Source organism: Carcharhinus amblyrhynchos, chromosome 6 (genome assembly GCF_965287045.1).
Source record: "Carcharhinus amblyrhynchos chromosome 6, sCarAmb.v2.hapA, whole genome shotgun sequence".
Classification (NCBI taxonomy): Eukaryota; Metazoa; Chordata; class Chondrichthyes; order Carcharhiniformes; family Carcharhinidae; genus Carcharhinus; species Carcharhinus amblyrhynchos.
Window position 1 is genome coordinate 32,021,930 of NC_137329.1, and position 26,113 is coordinate 32,048,042.

General features: G+C 42.8%; 1 protein-coding gene across 1 annotated transcript in view; it reads right to left on the reverse strand.

Annotated features, from left to right (window-relative positions):
* Positions 1-2,149: 2,149 nt before the first annotated feature.
* insc (INSC spindle orientation adaptor protein) overlaps positions 2,150-26,113 on the reverse strand; it is a 178,965-nt gene continuing 155,001 nt past the window's right edge. Inside the window, exons 8-11 of the mRNA XM_080191577.1 lie at positions 21,574-21,640; positions 10,125-10,280; positions 9,353-9,429; positions 2,150-2,278 (exon numbers count right to left, since the gene is read on the reverse strand). Coding sequence (XP_080047703.1) covers positions 2,150-2,278; positions 9,353-9,429; positions 10,125-10,280; positions 21,574-21,640 — 429 coding nt within the window. The remainder of the gene's footprint in view (positions 2,279-9,352; positions 9,430-10,124; positions 10,281-21,573; positions 21,641-26,113) is intronic.

Here is a 26,113-nt window from a genome sequence, read left to right on the forward strand (position 1 = left end):
ATGTGTATATTTTAAAAATTCTTTTAGTTCCAAATACAATTGATTTTCATTATGGAAAACTTGCTATTACAATGTGACAATCTTTGATCTGGAAGCAGTAGAGTAAGGAAAAAATTGTCATTGCTTTCAAAGGTCTGTGGAATCTGTAATTGTTCTAAGAATGTTTGCAAAAGACATTTAAGAATTTGCATCAATTGTAAAGGGATGACATTTAACTTTCTTGAATAAAAAGAAATACTTGCCCATGTAAACTGTCACCCTTGACCTGGAAGTGGTACAAACAGGCAGGAAGTTTAGAAAGAAGCCATGCATCTGATAGACACAAAGAGCTATTTTTCTTTACAGAGGCCCAGATGCAGACACAAAAAGAAAGCAGTCGGAGACAAAAGAGGGGGATGTACCAAGCTCTTGTGAAGAGAAGCAAATCACTCTCTGGAAGAGGTCATTTTATCTATTTGGCAGAAAACAAGACAAGAGCTTTTGGAATCAATATGCAAACTGGCTAAAAAAAAAAGTCTAAAACTTGGAAAGATGTGTGGAAAGCTCAGAGATCCTACTGAGCTGGTATTTTCCCAAAAGTGGCCAACCTATGAACGTGGGTGTTCTTGGTTGATCGGTCTCTGGAAAGCGAGACCATCAGCATTGTTGTAAGAGAGGGTTCATAGAAGTGTGCCTGGGTGCTGATAATCATACTCGTGAAACTCAAAGTTGAAAACTGTTGTCAGGATGGTCTCCTGACCTACCCAACATGAAGAAGAGCATACTATGGAATTGTATAGTTACGAAGCACCATACATGCTAAAGGGGAATGTTTGTGGTTGTGTAATGTACTTCTTTATTGTATCAACTACTTAATGTGATATTTATTTTTTACTGTATCATTCATCTGTTAATTAATATTTAATTTACATTGATTCTGAGTGAGGCAATAAAAATTACAGAAAATGAAATCTTGTTGGTAATTTCTCCTTTGGAAGCCTTTTGATAAATTTCGTAATTTTGGTTTGTGTTTTCTCCATGAGAACTGTAACAAAAACTCTTTTGTATAATACATATTTCCACTGCTCCCATTATAGAGGAAATTGTAGATTAATAATTTCTGTGTGAGGTGACTTGTTAAAAAAGATCTTTGAAGGGTCAATGGGAATTATTAGCCTCACAATCTGGGCAATAACCTGATGGAGTAAATTATCCATCTGCCTGTTCAGTAATCTGCCCAATTCTCAACGGAAGTTATAGCGTCATAAAGGTTTACAGCATGGAAATAGGCCTTTTGGCCCAACTTGAAACAGGCCCTTTGGCCCAACTTAAAAGTTAAAAATTACCCCAGTATCTTTTTCCCAATTGTTTGCCCACAACCAATAGTATTCCTTATGTGTGCTAAAGGGTATTGACAGTGGAAACCTGTTTTCTCTTAATGGGGTGGCGCAGTGGTTAGCATTGCTGCCTCACAGCACCAGGGACCCGGTTCAATTCTGGCCTTGGGTGACTGTCTGTGTAGAGGTTGCATGTTCTCCCCAAGTCTATGTGGGTTTCCTCCAGGAGCTCTGGTTTCCTCCCACGCTCCAAAGATGTGCAGGTTACGCGGTTTGGTCATGCTAAATTGCCCCTTAGAGTCCCAAGATGTGTAGGTTAGGGGGATTAGTTGTGTTACGGGGATAGGGCCTGGGTGGAATTCTCTGTTGGAGAGTCCGTGCAGATTTGATGGGCCGAATGGCCTTCTTCTGCACAGTAGAGATTCTAATGATTCTAATAAATGCAATGATTTTACAGCACCAATTGCAGTAAGAGGATGTTCCATCCAAGTATATAAATGCAAAGTCAGCCTCTGGTCATCATGTACTAATATTTAGTCCACTGGGAAGCAAATTATGGAAACAATTTTCTTTTTTTACAGTTTCAAGTGTCGATGCCTTATTGTAGAAATGGACAGTGCAGGTATCATCTTCAGCCTTTGGATGAGATTTGACTGTAGATCCATTCTTTGAAGATGTTTACTGGTATGAAGTATCAAAGCATCTTCCATTAATGTGCAACAGCTTTTCCTTCATGTTTTATGAATTGAGGTTATTAAAACATAGCACTTTCCTTCAGCAGTAATGATTAGGTTCAGGATCTCCTGTGCTCTTCAGACTCCTTTGGGTAATTTTCAGACAAAACTTTCCTCCATGTTTGAGCAGAGTAGGAAAGAATCCACGAGCCGAGGTTTAATTAACTGCTGGTAGTCTGAGTCTGCAAAGCTTTGCGGACAGGAAGCTGCCAGTCTCCTCAGTGCTGCCTAGAATGAACAGACAGTTATGGATCAGAAAGAAAGTTCACACTGACAGACCAACAGAATCAGAGACATGCTAGTGCATGTCCAGAACCCCTGAATCAAAGTAAGGAGAATTGTGCTTCCCCGCAGTTAATCTACATGTCTTTATGTTCAATTTATTTGTTCTGAAGAGTGAGGCATTTTGTTATATATTTAAAAGGGTTGCAAATTGCTTTAACAGTTGATCACATGATTTGATGGTGATGTCATTAGGGTGTTGCAGGCTGCTGTTTTACTTTCAGTTTGCATCTGTGCAGTGCAGCGAACATCTCTTTTAATAAAACCTGTTGTGTGTTAGTTTGAATGCGTGAGTGCAATCCACATACTTCTCTTTCTGTTAAAACCCACAACCCCAAACATAGTTAGGACATTACACATTTGCTGTTTGGTGCACTTCTTTTATGTTGACTTTATTCCTTTAGCCTTTTTTTGTGGGACTGCATTCTTTATATTTTAGCAATATATTTTCACATTTTTGGCCCATTCCTTGATTTATTTTGCCATTTTTTTTCCTCTGATGGTTCTAAGGATACTAAAGATTCTATCGCAAAATTATTAGAAGAACCAGACTTCCCCATGGTGTCTAGGACAACATTCTTCCCCCAATAATTTTTAAAATTACTTGATGGAATGTCAGTATCACTGACAAGACCAGTATTTGCTGCCCATCCCTAATTGCACCTGAACTAAGTGGCTTGATAGGCCATTCCAGAGTCAACCACACTTGGGTTTGGAGTTGCATGTAGGTCAGATTGGGTGAGGACAGCAGATTTCCTTCTCTATAGAATATTAGTGAACCAGATGTGTTTACTCCACCATCGGCGATAGTTTCATGCTCACCATTACTGAGGCTCGCTTTCAATTCCAGATGTTATTAACTGAATTTAAATGAATAATTTCAGTGGGATTAGAACCCATGTCCCCAGTTGTCTAGATAACTTATCCAGTGACATTCACTATGCCACCATCTCCCCCTAATTTAATTCATCAGTTTGCTGGCTGTAGAATTGTGCTATGCCAAACTGGTTCTAAATTATTCAGTAGAAGTAAATGTGAAGTCTTGACATTGGGAAAGGCACAACATGAAGCTCTTTCTTCTTCCTAACCAATTTTATTCTTTTTTTACCCTGAAAGGCACCGCTTCAAGCTTGAATATTGGTTCTATGTTTGTTAGCAGCTCTCCATCCAAATCATCCAAGAGGCTATTTACATGTGAGCCATCATAATCAGTGGCAGCAGGCTTCCTGGTACACCCAGGGGCTGCACAGTGGCACAATACCTCACAGTGCCAGGGACCCAGGTTTGATTCCCAGCTTGGGTCACTGTCTGTGCGGAGTCTGCACGTTCTCTCCGTGTCTGCATGAGTTTCCTCCACATACTCTGCTTTCCTCCCACAGCCCAAAAGGCGTGCTGGTTAGGTGCATTGGCCATGTTAAATTCTCCCTCAGTGTACCCGAACAGGCACCGGAGTGTGGCGACTCAGGGAGTGCTATCTGTAATCCTCACGACTTGGGTGGGTTTGCATAATCTCACTAACTGTCCAGTCTGAAGACGATACACATCTCTTTAACCTGTGCTTAATGCTCTCTCCACTCACATTGTCTGTACCTTTAAGGCTTGATTACCTGTAAAGACTCACAGTCCAATCATTACTTTGTAAATTGAGTTTGTGTCTTTATATGCTCTGTTTGTGAATAGAACTGCCACTCACCTGATGAAGGGGCAGCACTCTGAAAGTTAGTGGCTTTTGCTACCAAATAAACCTGTTGGACTTTAACCTGGTGTTGTGAGACTTCTTACTCAGGGATTTTCACGGTGACTTCATTGCATTGTTAATGTAAGCCTACTTGTGACACTAATAAACTTTAAAGCATAAACTTTAAAAACATGCATTTTCCAAGCCATCACTAGCCCAGAGTGGAAAGCCTTAGTCATTTTTCCCCACTGGTACAGCGGCAATAAATGTTTTCATGCTGTAAAACATTCATTTGTAACTGTTTTCAAATTCCTGCTACTTGTTATTTTACTATTATGTTATTATCATGATATATCAAATATTTTGTATTATATCCCGTGATTCCTGTCTGAATAATATGGTTTGGAATACTGCTTTCGTGACAACAAAAACAGCTTTTGAAATGTGAATTCTCTCATGAAATCTGATAACAACGGGCTTTCCTATTTCAGGCCTCTCGTCAGTAGCTGCTGCTATAGCAGCTCCCTGGTTCATCTCAGTATCTTTGCTTCTTAGTCCCAACATTTCTGAGTCTCATCAAAGCTGACTGTAGCTTTTTCATAACTTACGGGAATGTCAAAAGAAAGCTTAGGACTCAAGTTTAGTCCCAAAACTTAATGGATTCTCACATAAATGCACAATGTTAGTAAGGGGACAAAAGACCTTCCATGGAGATTTGACTTTCCAAACCAGTCTTTATAGTTTGGTCAGATAATTAATAACGTGCCCTTCAATTGCCTCAAAATAGTTGTCCCAAACTCCTCCTCATGCTTTCAGACTCCTCACATATAGTTTTCTCAAGCTTCTTCCAACTGTGTCATTGTTCCATTAATGTGAAGGTGCTCCTTACCTTAGTGAGCACCACCAACAACTACCCCCGCCCCCCACCCCACTGCAGCTGTCACCCACCATGTTTCTCCCATCCGCCTCCACAGTCACTATCTCCAAAATTCCATCCTTCTTCTTACTGTCCAGCATCCTTCGTTATGCTTGACCCTATCATTGTTCACACAGAGATGCCTGTACTAACCCCTTCCCACACCCCTCACACTCTTCATTGATATGATCCCTCCTCTTCACAAGACCTGATTCTCTGAGAACTTCCCCTGCCATGAGACTATTCAATTCATCCCTATGACTTTACAATTGCCAGGCAGGTGCCTCTCCTGAATGTAACTGTAACCTCTGCTTCCCTACATTCTAACCCCAGAACCAAATGCCCTAATTGACTGACCGTGCCCTATACACCATTACAAGCAAGACTGTCACTACCCAAAGAGCCCAAGATCAGGACCAAGACACGTGTCATGTCGAGCCTGCTAGCCTAAACATGTGTGCTCATGCTCCAGACTGCCTTCTGGACAATCTTTCACCCTTCCCCAGACAAATGGTAAGTTCACTCCCAAAGGCAGTCGTTCACACCTTCCCTCTGGTTCTTGACCACCTTCCCCACTCCTCCCCTCAGCGGCTTCTTATTTGTGGATGAAGTGAAGTTCGCCAGCTGTGTGCCACTTGGACACAGTTGTAAAATTGAATATTCTAATTAGCTGCTAACAGGGCAGCACGGTGGCACAGTGGGCAGCACTGCTGCCTCACAGCATCAGGCACCCAGATTCAATTCTTGCCTTGGGTGACTGTGTGGAGTTTGTATGTTCTCCCCATGTCTGCATGGGTTTACTCTGGGGGCTCCAGTTTCAAAGAACAAAGAAAATTACAGCACAGGAATAAGCCCTTCAGACCCCCCCAAGCCTACACCAACCATGCTGCCCGACTTAACTAAAACCCCTACCCTTCCAGGGACCATATCTCTCTATTCCCATCCTATTCATGTATTTGTCCAGATGCCTCTTAAACTCACTATCGTATCTGCTTCCACTACCTCCCCTGACAGTGAGTTCCAGGCACCCACCACCCTCTGTACCTCATACCTTTCTTTTAAACCTTGTTCCTCACACCTTAAACCTATGCTCCCCAGTAATTAGCTCTTCCACCCTGGGAAAAAGCTTCTGACTATCCACTCTGTCCATGCCCCTCATAATTTTGTAGACTTCTATCAGGTCACCCTTCAATCTCCATTGTTCCAGTGAGAACAAACCAAGTTTCTCCAACCTCTCCTCAAAGCTAATGCCCTCCATACCAGGCAACATCCTAGTAAATCTTTTCTGTACTTTCTCCAAAGCCTCCACATCCTTCTGGTAGTGTGGTGACCAGAATTGAACACTATATTCCAAGAGTGGCCTAACTAAAGTTTTATATAGTTGCAACATGACTTGCAAATTTTTAAACTCACTGCCCCAGCCGATGAAGGCAAGCATGCAATATGCCTTCTTGAGTACCTTCTCCACTTGCATTGCCACTTTCAATGACCTGCTTTGCTGTACACCCAGATCCCTCTGCCTATCAATACTCTTAAGGACTCTGTCATTTACTGTGTATTTCCTACATTTATTAGACATTCCAAAATGCATTACCTCACATTTGTCCAGATTAAATTTCCTCCCACAGTCCAAAGATGTGCAGTTTAGGTGGATTGGCTATGCCAAATTGTCCTTTATTGTCATGGAGATTAGCAAGGAAAATACGTGGCATTATGGGGATAAAGCCTGGATGGGATTGTTGTTGGTGCAGGTTTGATGGGCTGAATGGCCTCTTTTTGCACTATAGATATTCTTTGATTCCATATAATTTGAAGGGGGAGGACATGATCCCAGTGAGTTGGCCTTTTAATGAGCATTCATGAGATGCTAATGAATGCAAATAGAATTCCTGACATTAATCTGCAGGAAATTCAACCAACCTTTGAAGCCCGGAGAACAAAATTCCAAACTACTTTCCTAAACTGATTATTTTTATCCACGCTGAATTAAGTGCCCCCCACCTACCACAATTCCCATTGATGGTGGGAGCAGATGATTCTGCCCAGTGTCTCTCCTCAATCTATATGCCTCCATCTTGAGTTTTGTTTTTGCTACTTTCTTTTAATCTTCATAAGCCTGTATTAGTTCCTTTTGTATTATTCAGTAGGCTTCTCTCCTATTCCCTTTTAAACTTCTAAACTTCCTCTAGACTTTAATCTTTATCATGCGTTTCTTTGGCATTGTTAGTCCTAATTTCATCATATATCTCTTTATAAGTTTTATGTTACCTCCACTCTATTTATCCACAGAACTCTGCTCCTTGATGCATTGCCTCTTTAACCACTTTGGAATAGATTTACGTTGGACTCCATCTATCTCATGTTTGAAGATGTTCTACTGCTGGTGCACTGAAGTGTGTTTCTGCCCCATTTATTTTAAATCAGGTGATTTCTTATCTCACTGAACTTCCAGCAAATCTTAGCATTGACTTTTTGTTCTATTCCTGCACTGAAATGTTATGGTCATGACTTCCCAAGCAGCAATTATTCCATATTTGAGATCAGGAGCATCTATGATGTGTATTTGAGCAGTATTTTTAACATAGCAAAAACATGCCAAGGTGCTTCACCAGAGCAATTTTCTTTTTGCTCATTCATGGGACATGGGCGTTGCTGGCTGGCCAGCATTTATTGCCCACCTCTACTTGCCCAAGGGTAGTTGAGAGTCAACCACATTGTTGTGGCTCTGGAGTCACAGGCCAGACCAGGTCCAGCACTTGACTGGCCAATTTTTAAATTCAATGCCCCGGCCGCTGAAGGCAAGCATGCAGTATGCCTTCTTCCTTTGCAATTGATGATTCTGAGTCCATATTGGGCAAGGATAAAATGCACGGAGAAAACAGTTGGCCAACAGACTACCAGAGAGGGCTCTGTGCTAGCTCAAACCATTTCAACATATACACAAATGATCTACAAATGACGATGCCCCACATGTTCATTTATGCTGATTAAGTCTGTTGTGCCACCTAAGTTCCTTCCCCTGCTCTCTGGACCAGATATTTAACAAAGGTTTTACAAAGTTGACAGACTACTACAGCACATGGCAACTCATGTCAAATCCCTTCATGTCCTTTGGGTTCCACCTCTACAATACCAGTGTCAAGAAAGAATTGCATATCCACAAGGGTGGCTACAGTCTAAAACATGATCCCAACCCAACATACTTAGGAATGACTGGAGATAGGACTCTATGCTTCCAGGAACATTTGAAGAAAATAGCAACAAAGGTCAAAATCAGAAACAATCTGCTAACCAAACTTTCTGGGTCTATTTGTGCTGCTGCTGCAATATACTGGACCTCAGTATTTGCCTGATCATACTCAGCAGGTGAGTATTGTGCAGCTTCATACACACATCTTGTTGACACTTAACAAAAAGTGCATCATAGCTGGAACTCTCCACTCAATATCCCACCTCTGGCTTCCCGTCATTGCAAACATCACTCCCTCACACATACACCAACTGACAAGCCGGTTGAAAGCATCAGAGTCACACCTCTCTTTCCACTCCATGACGGCCTGTTCAACCCACCTAATACCTGCCTTCCATCTCAATGCCCCAGATGGAGCATCATTCTTGAGCAGGATCCAAAGGAAAACATTCCTTGGATCAAAGGATGGGGAACACAGGAAGTCATTAAGAAGCAACATGTGTCAAAACCACATCTGTTGAATGGCTGACTTTGCACTATTGTAGTGAGAGTGGCTCTGGCTAAATAGGTTCAGGATAGGTGAGGGCCCCGGAGCAGCCAATCCCTACCACTAGGGCCTCAGTACAAACCCCTTACACACTTGTGGAAAGATGTAAACAGTGTTGCACATTAATGAGGAATGTCGCCCCCCACTGCCCCCACCCCACCAACCCACTCCCTACGGAATAAGTGGTGAACCTTAAGCACAGTAAACAATGTTGGCAATCATTTAAATAAAGAGTGAAAAATTAGAGGAGTATAATGTAAAACTTGGTGTCTAGGCATCCATACCTCATTAACTTTGACATATTCCGGAACATATACCTGTTAATAAAAAATGGTCAGTAGAAGAGATGCAACCTGTTGTTACATGTGTCATCCCAAGACAGTCAATTGAATAGGAAGCCAATGTGATTGTGGCAAACATTTACTTTCGCATTTATTTCACGTTTCTGCCCCATGTAAGTTCAATATTGTTTGTTCATCCACAAGGAAATTAAACTTAAAGTCAACTAACATTTGGGCCACAAATTCTATCGGGTGAAGAACAAGTTAATTAAAATGATATTCCAGTGGACCAGAAATATCTCCATGAGGACGGAATGGAGTAAAGTTTGAAACATTATTGTTAACATTAATAGAAGAACTGTAATAATTATCAAAACAACTAACCATGTTACTAAAGTTACCACTCACCAGGCACGCCACTAACACTGAATCGCTATTATTCCGCTCAGAGGGAGATCGGCAGAGCTCAATCAGACGAGGAATACCTGCACATCAGATAAACAGAAAACCATGAGATATGTTTCATAGAGAACTGTGAAAATACATGTAAAATACTATAAATGCAACAGTTAATATGTTTCAAATTCCCATGTTCTCCATTATTCTCAAGCTTCCATTTTTGAGTACATTTGTAAACAGTGTGGAAAAATTTGTACTTCCTTTATTTTCTTCAATTTTCCCTCCTGTGTTGAAGGTGTCAACTCTTTGTGATGGCAACTCCACAAAACTATGCCTAAGTGGCCATTCTGCCTGTCTGAGTCTTGACAGTGAGAGTTGACAGATTATTGAAGGTGATGTAATGGAGTCCTATCCTGGTTCCACCCTCTGTCCGCATACCCATGCTTTCAAGCAGGATTCACACATTAGTGATCAGGACTGGGAACTCTGAGTAAGCTATCCCTCTAGTTTGTCAAGGGTACTAAGGAAAACTTTAGTGTCCGAATGAGATTAATTGGTTCAGTCCAGGTCAATTTTGATGTTGATCTCCTAGGCTCAATGCAATATTGAATATTCTCTTACCTATCAGCGTGGTGGAGTTTTTTTCCCTATCAATTGGATTTAGAGGAACACCTAGCCAAGTATATCTATTACATGAAACATTATCCGGTGAATTGCAATACAAAATCAACATGGTGTAACATGCTAGGGAATATATGTTTTCAATGTATGTTGCTCTTACAGTTCAGGTTTGTGGCAATGTTGGTTATGTCTGGCTCTCTGCTTAAACGGGCTAACGTAACTGCAGACTTCTGTAACACTCTTTCCAATGCTGCACCCTCTGCTGAAATCCCAGGTGAGATTTTCTCATGGAGAAATTCTAGCAAAAGCTCCACACCTTAAAAAGAAAGGACCAAAGAAATATCACACACTTTTAAAACAGGTAATCCTGTCTAATCCTCTCCCTCTGCAAGAACCTCGTCTGAAAGTTAACATGCAGGTGCAGCAAACAATCAGGAAGGCAAATGATATGTTGGCCTTTATTTCAAGAGGTTTTGAGTACAGGTGTAAGAAGTCTTGCTGTAATTGTTTAAACTCTTGGTAAGACCGCAACTTTGGAGTTTGGAGTTTTAGTCTCATTACCTAAGGAAGGATAAACTTGCCACAGAGGGAAGGCAATATAGGCTCACCAGACTGATCCCTGGGCTGGAAGGATTGTCCTATGAGGACAGATTGAGGAATCTGGGCCAACAATCAGGCAAGGCAGCATGGATTTATGAAAGGGAATTCATGCTTGAGAAATCTACTGGAATTTTTTGAGGTTGTAACTTGTAGAGTAGACTGGGGAGAATTGATGGATGTAGCTTATTTAGACTTTCAGAAGGCTTTCAAAGTGGTCTCCAATAGCAGACTACTATATAAGGTTAAAGCACATGGGATTGCGGGTAGTGTCTTGAGTTGGATAGAAAGCTGGTTAGCAGATAGAAATCAAAGAGTTGGAATAAATGAATCTTTTTCCAATTGGCAGACAGTGAGTAGTGAGGTTCTGCAACGATCTGTGCTAGGACTCCAATATTCACAATATATATTAATGATTTGGATGAGGAAACTAAATGTACTATCTCCAAACATGTATGTGATATAAAATTGGATGGGAGGCTGAGTAATGAGGAAGATGCAAAGATGCTTCAGGGTGATTTGGACAGGCTAAGTGAATGGGCATATGCATAGTAGATGCAGTATAATGTGGATAAATGTGAGATTATTTATCACCTCACATTAGCCCTGGCATGGCGATTTCACAGTAAGAAGTCTTACAACACCAGGTTAAAGTCTAACAGGTTTATTTGGTAGCACAAGCCACAAGCTTTCAGGGCGCTGCTCTTCATCAGGTGTGTGGAAGTCGTGTTGTTTGTGAACAGAACTCACAATCACCTGATGAAAGAGCAGCACTCTTAAAAGCTAGTGGCTTCTGCTACCAAATAAATCTGTTGGACTTTAACCTGATGTTGTGAGACTTCTTACTGTGCTTACCCCAGTCCAACGCCAGCATCTCCACATCATAGTGATTTAAAGCAGACCCTGTAATCTACATCTGCATTCTTGCCTGTCAGCAGCACAAATTGTGGTGGCCAGGTCACTTTAATCTCCATGCTCCCCGGTCACACATAGCCTTTTACATCACTGCAGCAGAGATCTCCCTTTCTCACTGTCAGAAGCTGCAGGTGTGATCAGACCCTTTTAAAGTCCTCTTAAAGAAAGATGTCAATATCACACTGGGAGCCTGGGAAGTGGGGGGATAGGGTATGGATTAACATTCTCTACTCTGCATTCAGCCCTAATGGATTCACACAGCTTTGGTTTGAAGTCTGCGAGCTTTCCTAGCAAGCTAAAAACTCTGAAACTCTCTCTATTGCACTGGAAACCTTTGATCTCGTCAATTTCAAATTGCAGTGCTTGAAATAAGCTTCCATTGACAGCTTGATGGATTTTCAATGCAACTTCCAGTCATCTGTTTCTATTTTCATTTGCCTTCATGCTTGAATGCATCTCAAGTACCTCCACTGCCTCTAATCGTAATGTTTACACAGACACTAAGCCTAATTGACAGCTGTGGTTTCTTCAAGAGGTATGAAGGGTGGCCTGAATGGGGGTCTGAGGGGGAAAAGGGGCTGGGGGTGGGTTGAGGGGGACAGAGGGCTGAGTGGGGTTCTGAGGAAGAAAGGGACGTGGGTGGGGAGAGTCTGAAGGGGAAGGGAGCTGAATGGTGGTGTCTGAGAGTGAATGGGGACTGAGGTGGGGCTTGAGTGGGTGGAGGCTAAGTGGGGAGGGGGCTGGGGGGGGGGGGAGGTTGGGGTTGTTGGATTGACTTCATGCCTGCGTGGTGTGAGGATGAATTGTTATTTGTGAGTGGGGTCACCATTTTATTTTCTGTGGGGAAGGTGGGGGGGGGGGGGGCAGCCTGTCTCTGAGCTCAGAGATCAGAAGGCCCTTTAAAAATGGTGCCCTGATTTTGGGGTTGGCTGGCAGGTTCCACAAAATGACCTCATTTGCATCTTTCAGGTGAGTGGATCCCACCTGTCAGATGCTGCCAGCATCAACAGGAAACAGTGTTTTCATGTTGGCGTGGGCACTTAGCCTTAAAACAGGAGAATTCCACCCATCATCTCTCACAAGCTCAGGAAATCCTCAAACAATTCCAGGGATGCTAAAGTAATGATCCAAAGGTGTGCAGGTTAGTTTGATTGACCATGCTAAAATTGTCCCTTAGAGCCCTGAGATGCGTAGGTTAGAGGGATTAGCTACCCACTAATATGTAGGGATATGGGGGTAGGGCCTGGATGGGACTGTGGTCAGTGCAGACTCGATGGGTCGAGTGGCCTCCTTCTGCACTGTAGGGTTCTATGATTCTGTGTTCTAATCTTGAAGTGTAGTCTCTGTTGTTGTGTAGGAAAGTAAATGGTAGGCAGGGATAATAACTTATAAATTAGGACTGTTATGAAACTGCGTTAAATTTTCAATGAGCAACCAGCTTTAGCTCGAATGGGTTGAAATTATGTTGTGTGTTATGCATAACGTCTATTTGAGCAGACATTAATCTTTTCTTACATCAACAGGTTAATGAATTAATTGGAATGATTAGTTGGCAATATTGCACAGGGCAATTAGAGAATGTAATGTCTTATTTCATGCCCATATTCTTGGGAATAGTTCTTATCTCCTGTACTTGATGAAGCTCAGGCTTCAAGAAATCAAAAAGCACCCAAAACCCTCTACAGCTTGCCTGAGGCACAAATAGATAGCTATGATGTTCACAGATGCAGACGCATCTGATCTGTGGTCAAAAAAATAAATGTGCGAAGAGGATTTTGAAGACCATCTGGTGAAGTCGCTGGTATCGAAGAGAAATTAAATTTTGAACAACAGAAGAGACAAATGAGAAATTGAGAAAAGTAGAAAATCTGAAGAAAAGGAGGAAAGAAAAGCAAAAACAAGCCCAGAAATGCAAAGCATGTCCAACAATACTTCAGAAGAGTAAAATGCCAGATTAATGTTTCAAGAACAGATCCTCCTTTCGAACTCTAAAAGGAGAATGAGACAAGTACAAAGAGGAATAGGTCTTGTAAATAGGGGTTGTGGAGGAACAGCAGAAGACTGTAGTGAGGAACCAAAGTGAAGATACATGAAAAATGAATGCAGTTCAAAAACAGGTCTCATTTATTTATTAGTCACAAGTAGGGCTGACATTAACACTGCAATGAAGTTATTGTGAAAATCCCCTAGTCGCCACAATCCAGCGCCTTTTTGGGTACGCTGAGGGAGAATTTAGCATGACCAATGCGCCTAATCAGTATGCCTTTTGGAATGTGGGAGGAAACCAGAGCATCTGGAGGAAAACCACGCAGACACGGGGAGAATGTGCAAACTCCACATCGCTGGGAATTGAACCCGGGTCCCTGGCACTGTGAGGCAGCACTGCTAACCACTGTGCCAAAATGCTGCCCGCTGCTACTGAAAGAATAAGATCATGTTGAGTTTTAGCAGTGAAAGTTATTCGTAGAGCATAGGTGAGATGGTTGACAACCAGAATGAAATGGATAATTGTCAATGTTCAGCCCGAAAAGGAAAGAAATTGCCCTGGATAGTGAAGTGGCTCTGAAATTAAGGCTGCCATGGAGTAAGGATGAACTATCTGAATGACAGGTGAGGTAAATCAAGTGCCTGGAATTGAGTTTAATCTCAAACCTTGAAGAAGGAATGTATATCGGCAGTTTCTATCTCACACTTGTGTGCTTAGCTGAGTGAACAGGCTGTGTGAGCAGATAACAGTCAGATAATGTGGCAGAGTTGATGGTTGATTGATATTTGAAAGCATTAAATGGCATTCATTTTTGGTATTGGCCTGACACACTGTGGAAACTTTGCCAGTCTTTTGCTTTCCTGATCCCACGATCCTGCTAATTATAAAAGAACGCGTCGATTTGCGTGAAACCAAGGCCCTTTTACAAGCGGCGATGGAGGTGTCCAAACAATGAACGGAGCCAATAACAATACTGGAGGGCTATCTGGATTAAAAGAGGTTTGAGCGTCGTAGGCTGGCTATTTCATCTCCAGTGCCATTTCCTTGTCAGGAAAATGTTTGCAACAACAAAACCATTTCATTTTTTTTGGTCAAGGGGGGCACAGGGAGAACTGAGCATAAAGAGGCACTGAAACACAAACAGCAGAAATTCAAAGAGGCACTTCTGTGCTCACAGTAATTGCAAGAGAAGAACTGGCTGCAATAACCACACAGAAAACGTTATGGAACAATAGTGGCTTTATGTGGAAAGGTCAGGCAAAACAAATTCATTGCACATAAGAAATGACTAGATGTCATGCGTGCAAGTGAAACCAGGTGTACTGAGGCAAACCTAATCTGACAGAGAACAGGCACTTTAGTCCAATAACATCTATTTTTAGACACAATCTAATTCACCTCTTATACTAAGGGAAAAAGAAACTTAGCTTGCAACAGTTGCCTTTATTTCATGCACAAATTTCATAATTTTACTTACAAAAATAAATGGGAATTCAATTCCTAAGAACTTCATCAATTTTGAATAGTTTTGAGAGGGAGGAATGACATAATGGACTTTTTTCAGTGTCTGCTGTTAGTTCATTAACATTTGAATCAAATTCAGAAGTAAACGACCACATTGGGATAAAGAAAGCTTCCCCGCTGACTCCTCGACTCTGGCGGTTTATTGGCTCTTTGTCACCACCATTAGGTTACTGCTAGTACTACCTCGGTGGCGGTTTCTCTTTCACAATGCAATTTGTCACCATTCATGCAATCAACAGGTAGTAAACGTGACTATTAGCATATTACATCATTTGCAATTTTTAAAAAAAAATTATGGGCACATGCATTACACTGCAGCAGCGCAAATATTTTCTGTGTGGAAGAAAGCCCCTGGTTATGTTAGGATTGCAAGAAAGACAAGGGTGTGCGTGGTGAAAGGCAGACTATTACCGTTAACATAAGAACATAAGAACATAAGAAATAGGAGCAGGAGTAGGCCATCTAGCCCTTCGAGCCTGCCCCACCATTCAATAAGATCATGGCTGATCTGTTGTGGCTCAGTTCCACTTTCCCGCCCTCTCCCCATAACCCTTAATCCCCTCTCTTATCAAGAACCCATCAACCCGCTTCTTAAAAATATTTAGCGAGGCAGCCTCCACCACTTCAACGGGCAGAGAATTCCAGAGATTCACCACCCTTTGAGTGAAGAAGTTCCTCCTCAACTCCGTTCTAAACCGCCTCCCCTTTATCTTGAGGCTGTGCCCCCTAGTCCTACTGTCTTTTTTGAGCAGGAAGAGTCTCTCCACCTCTATCCTATCCATCCCATTCATCATCTTATACATCTCAATGAGATCTCCCCTCATTCTTCTAAACTCTAACGAGTACAAGCCTAGTTTATTCAGCCTCTCCTCATAGCTCAATCCCCTCAACTCCGGTATCAGCCTAGTAAACCTCCTCTGCACTCCCTCCAGGGCCAAAATATCCTTGCGCAGGTGCGGCGCCCAAAACTGCACACAGTACTCCAGCTGCGGCCTCACCAATGCCCTATACAGCTGCAGCAAGACCTCCCTACTTTTATATTCAATCCCCCTCGCTATGAAGGCCAGCATCCCATTCGCCTTCCTGACCACCTGCTGCACCTGCAAGCTGGGTTTTTGCGACTCATGCACAAGGACCCCGAGGTCCCTCTGCACCGTCGCCTGCTGCAGTTTTTCGCCACGTAAGTAATAGTCCTTCCTACCATTCTTCCTACCAAAGTGGACCACCTCACACTTGCCAACATTAAATTCCATTTGCCATTTCCTGGCCCATTCGCCCAGCCTATCTAGATCCTTCTGCAGACTCTCCACACCCTCCGCACAATTTGCCTTTCCCCCAATCTTAACATAGTATGTTAAGATAATAGATGCAGAGCTGGCACTATAAAACCTTCACTGTTTTAACATCATTATAGCTGGCTGGTAAAATACTTCTGCCAGCAAGATATAACCACGAGTTTGATTTTAACATCTGGCTTTTTGTTTTTGCTACCCAGTTCCAGGGAAGATGTTTCTATTCCTTTTAGGGACATAGGATCCCTTATACCAATGAGTGCACAGCTTGTAGCAAGATATATGAAATGTCCAATTATATTGGTCACTTATATCACTGTGAAAAGGAGACAATGTCAGTGATTTTTGCATCTATAACTCAAGCGTCCGGAATATAATTTAGAATATAATTTGTTTATTCTCAATTTTTTTAATTTATTGATCAATCTAATGATCAGTTCTCTTCAATTTTGCCAATAATGATAATCAAGAAATCTGGCAATGCAGAGAACAAGTCTGGAGGTTAAAGGAACTATCAAATATTAGGTCTTATTTATTTATTTTTATTCATTCATTGGATATGGGTGTCACTGGCTGGCCAGCTTTTATTGCCCATTCCTAGTTGCCCTTGAGGCGGTGGTGGTGAGCTGCCTTTTTGAATCACTGCAGTCCATGTTCTGTGGGTTGACCCACAATGCTATTAGGCAGGGAATTTCAGGATTTTGACACAGCGACTGTGAAGGTAATATATTTCCAAGTCAGGATGATGAGAGGCTTGGAGGAGAACTTGTAGGTGAAGGTGTTCCCATGTATCTGCTGTTCCTGTCCGTCTAGATGAAAGTGGTCGTGAGTTTGGAAGGCGCTGTCTAAGGATCTTTGGTGAGTTGCTACAATGCATCTTGTAGATAGTACATTCTGCTGCTACTGAGCATTGGTGGTGAAAGGAGTGGATGTGGTGACAATCAAGAGGATTGCTTTGTCCAGGATGGTGTCAAGCTTCTTGAGTGTTGTTGCAGCTGTACCCATCCAAGCAACTGGGGAGTATTCCATCACACTCCTGATTTGTGCCTTGTAGATGGTGGATAGGCTTTGGGGAGTCAGAAGATGAGTCGCGAGATGCAGTGTTCCTCGTCACTGACCTGCTCTTGTAGCCACTGTGTTTATATGGCGAATGCAGTTGAGTCTCTGGTCAATGGTGACCCCAAGGATGTTGCCAGTGGGGATTCAGTGATGGTTACACCATTGAGTGTCAAGGGACAGTGGTTCGTGTTGCTTATTGATGATGGTCATTGCCTGATATTTGTGGTGTGAATGTTACTTGCCACTTGTCAGCCCAAGCCTGGATATTGTCCAGCTATTGTTGCATTTGAACATGGACTGCTTCAATATCTGAGGAGTCGCGAATGGCGCAGAACATTGTACAATCATCGACGAACATCCCCACTTATGACCTTATAATGGAGGGAAGATCATTGATGAAGCAGCTGAAGATTGTTGGACCTAGGACACGACCTTGAGAGACTCCTGCAGAGATGTCCGGGAGCTGAGATGACTGACCCTCCACAACCACAACTATCTTCCTACATGCCAGCTATGGTTCTAACCAGGAGAGTGTTTGCCTGCTTAGACCCATTGATTCCACTTTTGCTAGAACTTCTTGATGCCACACTCTATAGATAGAGTCAATAGTGAGAGACTGCTCCCTAGACTGGGTACAAATACGAGAGGACATGATTTAAGGGTGAGGGGGGAGAGGTATAATTTGGATGTGAGAGGAAGGTTCTTTACGCAGAGAGACGTGGGGGTATGGAACGCGCTACCGAGTAGGGTGGTGGAGGCAGGAACGTTGGACTCGTTTAAGGTTCAATTAGACAGACACATGAGCGAAACGAGGATGGAGGGTTATAGTAGGGGCTATTAAATAAGGTCAGAGCCTCGGGAGACACCGGCAATGCAGACTTGTAAGTTAACGTTTTTGTCTTTTTATTCCGCAGGTGGAGGTCCACCTCGTTGTCAAACGAGGGGCATGCACACGGCGGGTCATGCGTGGGCTGCTCTTGGAGGTTCCGGGAGTGGCCTAGTACTTCGTGTCGGTGTGTGTGCTTGATCCTGGACCGGTAGACGGGCGCCGCAACAGCTCGGTGACTAGCACTGCTAGCTGTGCAAATACATGGATTTGGGCCTGTGTCTGTGGGAGTTTGCGCATTCTCCCTGTGGTTGCGTGGGTTTCCTTCGGGCGCTCCGGTTTCCTCCCACACCCCAAAGATGTGCTCTTAGGCTGATTGGTTTACCAAATTGACACTATTCTCCCCTGAATCTGGCTAAGTTAGGGGTTCCATTCATAGACACGCAGGGTAGAATAGGTGTAGGGTGATGCGGCGGCGCGGGCTCGTTGAGCCGAAGGGCCTGTTTCCCGTGCTGGGTTGTTCTTTGTTCTTTGTTCTTTGAATGTCGTCTTGATGTCAAGGGCTGTCACTCTTACCTCACCTGTGGAATTCAGTTCTTTCTTCCATGTTTGAACACAGGCAGCAATGAGATTAGGGGCCGAGTGACCCTGGCAAAACCCAAACTGGGCATCACTGAGCAGGTTATTGCTGAGCAGATGCTGTTTGAAAGCACTGTTGATGACCCCTTCCATCATTTTACCGATGATTGAGAGTAAACTGATTGGGTGATAATTGGCTGAGTTGGATTTGTCCTGCTTTTTGTGTATACGACACACCTGGACAATTTTCCACATTGTTGGGTAGATGCCAGTGTTGTAACTGTACTGGAAGAGCTTGGCTAGGGGAGCAGCAAGTTATGGAGCACAAGTCTTCAATACTGTTGCCAGCATCTAATTTTCCTGGCATCTTGTCCAGGAAAATTAGGTGCATTAGAAAAACTTCCACAGAAATGGCAGTAATCAATAGCTATGCTTTAAATAGAGACAAAATACAGCAAATCTGAAATCTAAACAGAAAATGCGTGTCTGGCAGCATCTGTGGGGAGAGAAACAGAGTTAATGTTTCAAGACTCTTCATTCAAGCAGAAGAGGGATCGGAATGTAATGAATTACATAGTTTGAGAGGGAGGGTGGAGGACAGGGTCCAGTACAATAGGGCAGGGATGGGTTGGAGCTCAGGAGAGATTGACAAAGGTGTCATTCACACAAGATAAAGGGAGTGTTAATGGTGGTATTATGGACTGAAGAAGCACTAATAGTGACATAGAGGTAGGATAGCAGGAGGTGTTTATAGGAGAACAGCGGTTAGTGCTCAGTGAAAGCAAAACTGTAAAACAAGTGACAACTGGTGCTGTGGAGGAGGGGGAGACTGTAAACTTCCCCCCCCACCCACCTTAACCCCCTTTTTTTCCCTCAATTCATCCCCCCACCCCAATGAGTTTAAGAACATAAGAACATAAGAACATAAGAAATAGGAGCAGGAGTAGGCCATCTGGCCCTTCGAGCCTGCCCCGCCATTCAATAAGATCATGGCTGATCTGTCGTGGCTCAGTTCCACTTTCCCGCCCTCTCCCCATAACCCTTAATCCCCTCTCTTATCAAAAACCCATCAACCCGCTTCTTAAAAATAGTTAGCGAGGCAGCCTCCACCACTTCAACGGGCAGAGAATTCCAGAGATTCACCACCCTTTGAGTGAAGAAGTTCCTCCTCAACTCCGTTCTAAACCGCCCCCCCTTTATCTTGAGGCTGTGCCCCCTAGTCCTACTGTCTTTTTTGAGCGGGAAGAGTCTCTCCACCTCTATCCTATCCATCCCATTCATCATCTTATACGTCTCAATGAGATCTCCCCTCATTCTTCTAAACTCTAACGAGTACAAGCCTAGTTTATTCAGCCTCTCCTCATAGCTCAATCCCCTCAACTCTGGTATCAGCCTAGTAAACCTCCTCTGCACTCCCTCCAAGGCCAAAATATCCTTGCGCAGGTGCGGCGCCCAAAACTGCACACAGTACTCCAGCTGCGGCCTCACCAATGCCCTATACAGCTGCAGCAAGACCTCCCTACTTTTATATTCAATCCCCCTCGCGATGAAGGCCAGCATCCCATTCGCCTTCCTGACCACCTGCTGCACCTGCAAGCTGGGTTTTTGCGACTCATGCACAAGGTCCCTCTGCACTGTCGCCTGCTGCAGTTTTTCGCCACGTAAGTAACAGTCCTTCCTACCATTCTTCCTACCAAAGTGGACCACCTCACACTTGCCAACATTAAATTCCATTTGCCATTTCCTGGCCCATTCGCCCAGCCTATCTAGATCCTTCTGCAGACTCTCCACACCCTCCGCACAATTTGCCTTTCCCCCAATCTTGGTGTCATCAGCAAATTTCGACACCCTACACTCGGTTCCCTCCTCCAGATCATCTATATAAATGGTAAATAGCTGAGGCCCCAGCACCGACCCCTGGGGCACCCCACTAGTCACCAACCGCCAATCCGAATAGCACCCATTGACCCCCACTCTCTGCCTCCTATTTGACAACCAATCCTCTATCCACGCTAACACCCTACCCCCAACTCCATGTCCTCTGACCTTCTGCAGTAACCTCTTGTGAGGTACCTTATCAAACGCCTTCTGAAAATCCAGAAAGACCACATCCACCGGCTGTCCTCTATCCACCGCCCTAGACACATCCTCATAGAACTCCAGTAAATTTGTCAGACACGACTTACATGAAATTTCTCCATCCATCTGAGTAAAAATAACAGATAAAAGAATTTCATAGGCCGAAACTCTACCACCTCGCCTGTCATGGAATCAGAGCGAGCGAGGGTCCGACAATGAAAATCTCCGTTAACCTCAGGCGGGAATTAATTACTGACATCACAGGGACTGATTTCAATCTGCATATTTCCCAATATCTCCTCTCCTAACGAGTGGGTCAGTTTTGTAAAATGGGTTGATAATAAATTAGTAATCTGGTTTACATTGCACCTTTTTGCCTATTCCATTTCAATGCAGGTTAACCTTTCTCCTCCCCCCCCACCATTGAACTATCTTATGAACTCATCCGTATTGTATAAGGATTCCCGGATGTTTTCTTCCACAAGTCAACTGTACTCTGGATTAAAATATTCTGCCTAACTTCCACTCTTATTGCTGATTGTTAACTAATGATTTATTTAAAAGGAAAACACATATTACTCACAACATACTGCTGCACCTAGACATGTACAGTGAAGTACTTAATTTATCGTTCTGGTAGGCCTATATGAATTGGCCACAGAGTCCAACATCTAAATGTGTAGTTAAACCTGTAAATTGTAAGTATGCTTGTGTCACACATTAAAACAGAAAAAGTGAAACTAGTGCTTACCATTTTCCTGTATCATCTCAGAAGCACATTGGTCTAATACAGCCATATTTGCCAGTATTGTCACAACCTGTATCAGGTACAGTACATAAACAAACGTCACAATGTGTGCAATTAGCAAGATTTCTCCAGTAAGACCTGACAACAGTTTTAACATTCTCAGGCTGCAATTTTCCCTCCAGTTTTCTTCTCCTTTTGTCCGAAATGTGATGCTACCTGGTGTCTTCGCCAATGTTTATCCATCAACCAACATGGCAACAAGAGATAATTAGGCTGTGTTTTTTGAGACCTTGCTGTGCATAATCTGGCTGCTGCATTTCCCTGTATTGTAGCAATCACTATATTTTACAACAACAACTTGTATTTATAATGCACATTTAACACAATAAAAAAGCCCAAAGCACTTTTAAGTTTGTTAGTGACACAAGGAGGCTTACATTAACATTGCAATGAAGTTACTGTGAAAATCCTCTGGTCGCCATACTCCAGCGCTTGTTCAGGCTAATGCACCCAATTAGCACATCTTTTGGACTGTGGGAGGAAACTGGAGCACCCAGAGGAAACCCAGGCAGACGTGGGGAGAATGTGCAGACTCCACACAGACGGTGGCCCAAGCTGGGAATTGAACCCAGATCCCTGGCCCGAGAGGCAGCAATACTAACCACTGTGCCATCCACAGAGACATTATAAAATTAAATATGTCACCAAGCCATATAAGGAAATATTAGTGTGTAAGACCAAAAGCTTGGCCAAAGATTTTGATTTGATTTATTATTGTTGCATGTATTAATATACAGTGAAAAGTATTGTTTCTGGCATGCTATGCAGACAAAGCATACTATTTGTAGAGAAGGAAACCAGAAAGTGCAGAATGTAGTGTTACAGTCATAGCCAGGGTGTAGAGAAAGATCAACTTAATGCGAGGTAAGTCCATTCAAAAGTCTGACAGCAGCAGAGAAGAAGCTGTTCTTGTGTCAGTTGGTATGTGACCTCAGACTTTTATATCCTTTTCCTGACGGAAGAAGGTGGAAGAGAGTATGTCCGGGGTGCGTAGGGTACTTAATTATGTTGGCTGCTTTGTCGAGGCAGCGGGAAGTTTAGACAGAGTCAATGAATGGGAAGCTAGTTTGTGTGATGGATTGGGTTACATTCACAACCTTTTGTAGTTCCTTCCAGTCTTGGGCAGCCATACCAAGCTGTGATACAACCAGAAAGAATGCTTTCTATGGTGCATCTGTAAAAGCTCATAAAAATCTGTAAAAGAAAAGCTCGACAATCACCAGGCAAGACTGTTCCCTTCCTGTTGGCGAACACTTCAGTGGTCACGGGCATTCAGCCTCTGACCTTCGGGTAAGCGTTCTCCAAGGCGGCCTTCACGACACACGACAGCACAGAGTCGCTGAGCAGAGACTGATAGCCAAGTTCCATACACATGAGGACGGTCTCAACAGGGATCTTGGGTTCATGTCGCACTATCTGTAACCCCCGTGACTTGCCTGGGTTTGCAAAACCTCACTCACTGTGCTGTCTGGAGACAATACACATCCCTTTAACCTGTGATCAGTGCTCCTTCCACACACATTGTCAGCCACTTTAGGACTTGAACAGCAGGTTAGGTGTAAAGATTCGCATTCTAATCAGTAATCTCTAAACTGTCTGTGCTTTATATGCTCTGTCCGAGGCCAGAACTCCTCATTCACCTGACGAAGAAGGAAACCTCGAAAGCTTGTGCGTTTACTATCAAATAAATCGGTTGGACTTAAACCTGGCGTTGTCAGACTTTTTACTGTGTTTACCCCAGTCCACCACCATCCACATCCACATCAAAGTTGGTGAGAGTCATAGCTGACATGCCAAATTTCCTTAGTCTTCTGAGAAAGTAAAGGCGTTTGTGGGCTTTCTTAACTATAGTGTCAGCATGGGTAGACCAGGACAGGTTATTGATGATCTGGGACACCTAAAAACTTGAAGCTCTTGGCCCTTTCTAAGGTAGGTTTTAAAGAGCTCCTAAAGAGGGAAGTGAAGTAGAAAAGCAGAGAAGCTTTAGGGAGGGAACTCCAGAGCTTATGGCCGGGGAACTGAAAGTGCAGCCATCAATACATAAAATCGAAGATACACAAGAGACCGGAATTCGGAGAACACAGGTTTCTGAGAGTTGATGGTGGGAAAAGATTAGAGTTGGTGAGCAGCAAGGCTTGAGAGACTTAAAACAAAAATGAAAATTGAAAAATCAAAGAGTTGCTTAGGTTAGAACACAGATGTGATATGGAGGGAATTTGGTGCAGTATATACGCAGCAAAGTTTTGGTTGGCATCCAAGTTACTTATAATGTGGGAGACCAGCATTATTATAGTCAAGTATAGATGACAAAGGCATGGGTGAGGGTTTCAAAAGCAGATGTGCTGAGACTGTGGTGAAATTAGGCAGTGTTATGGAGTGCAAATCAACAGTGTTCTTGATGGTGTCGATATGTGACCAGAAGCTCATCTCTGGGTCAACGATGACACAGAGGCTTCAAAGCATCTGGTGTAAATCTCAAATGGAGATTGTAACATGATTAGAAAGTAACATAATGGGAGAATAAAGCCTTGCACTGGATGCTAAATATTTTCACTTCAATGGGCTAGACACAGCAGGATTGTCTAAAAGTTTAGACAATTGCCCTTCAATCCCAAGTGACAATCGATCCTCACCTACTGCTGATGATCTAACTCTCAGAAGGCTAGGATTCATTCATGGCTTCGTCCACCGTGTATCTTAATATTAATCCTAAAGGTAAATACTGTAAAAGCTCCGGATACGGATTTGTGACCCTTGAAATTCAGTCAAAATGCATCAATGTTTAAATCCACTTCTTCAGATAAAGTAATGCAAATTTTGTTCCTTTTCTAAAAGCAGGAAAACAATAGAATTGAATTATGGTGGTTTTATGAGTAATCAGTGAGAGTTAGATGTAAGACTTAGTAAATAGTTACATTGCCTGTGAAATGGAAAGCTGTAGGCTTAAACTCTGACTTGGGCACATACTCTAAACTGACACGCCCATGGATCACTGCATTGCTGGATATACAACTCGCAAGCTTTTGGGGTTTGCCCCTTCATCAAACGAATGGAGAGTTCTGGCCTCAGCTTTATTCCAGGAAACTTTAATTTGTGCTCTGTGTTCTATCATATGACAATGCAATGGGTTTGGGCTAAACACAGATAGTTTTGTAGTGCTGTTTTAAAAATCTGAATTAGAGCTTCAACATAATCTTTGTACAAAATCAATCATGCTGAGTTACATAAAGCAATAACATAATTCAGTGAGTTTGGCTTCGAAACTCTGCTGCATATCTAGTCAGTTTTAGAAAAGCATAAATCAGAAGTATCTCAAGGGTCTTGCTTTGCAGTTGCCAGCCAAATCAATTAATCTACCTTGAATGCCTCAATGAACTAATTCCTGCTTATTTCACCAATATGAATTGGGCATCTTACAAAAATCATTCAGCTCTATTTATAATGACTGGTGCAAATGTCTGACCTTTTAAAGGAAAAGCTGCCTGCAGTAATAAAAAAAATCATTCGACAGTATAGTGGACACAACTTTCTGAAAGTTGAAGTTAATGTTTATTTAGAGTTGCTTGAAAAACGTTAAATTTTGTTAGTACTGGTGTAAACTGCAATTCGTCCACATCAACCACATTTATGACATACAAATAAACTATTTGATTATTATATACTCAGACACTCAAAAAGCTAAACAAAATAGTTGGTCAAGTTTCACAGTGAACCACTTCAGCAGCAGCACAGTGGTTAGCACTATGCCTCAGAGCTCCAGGGACCCGTGTTCAAATCCAGCCTTGGTTGACTATCTGTGTGGACACAGTGAGAAGTCTCACGAAGTCTCACTATTGAAGTGCTGCTCCTTCCTCAGAAGACTGACCTGACGAAGGAGCAGTGCTCTGATAGCTTGTGATTCCAAATAAACCTGTTGGACTTTAACCTGGTGTTGTGAGACTTCTTACTGTGCCCACTCCAATCCAACGCTGGCATCTCTACATCACGTGTGTGTGGAGTTTGCAAGTTCTCCCCATGTCTGCGTGGATTTCCCCTGGATACTCCAGTTTCCTCCCATGCTCCAAAGATGTGCAGTTTAGGCGGATTGGCCAAGCTAAAATTGATTTAGGATGTCGGGGTTAGATGGATTAGCCACGGGAAATGTGGAGGATTATGGGTACAGGCTTGGGGAGAGGGCCTTTGTAAGATACTCTTACAGAGACAGTGTGGTGCAGACTCAATTGGCTGAATGGTCTCTTCTGCACTGTAGGGATTCTACGACTCAGTTTTTCAATTGATGTATCTGCTGCATTTTGGTGATCAGATGCAGGTGATACTTTTAAATAAGTCGCCTAACCCACTGAGACAGACAAACTTTTGTCTCATTATCAATATCACTAACTTCAATGTTGCTGAAAAACAAGAAACAGTTATTCAGCATTTTTAATATAGACACTATTCTAAGGTGTTTCACAAAACCGTTGCAAAACAGATGCTGACTTCA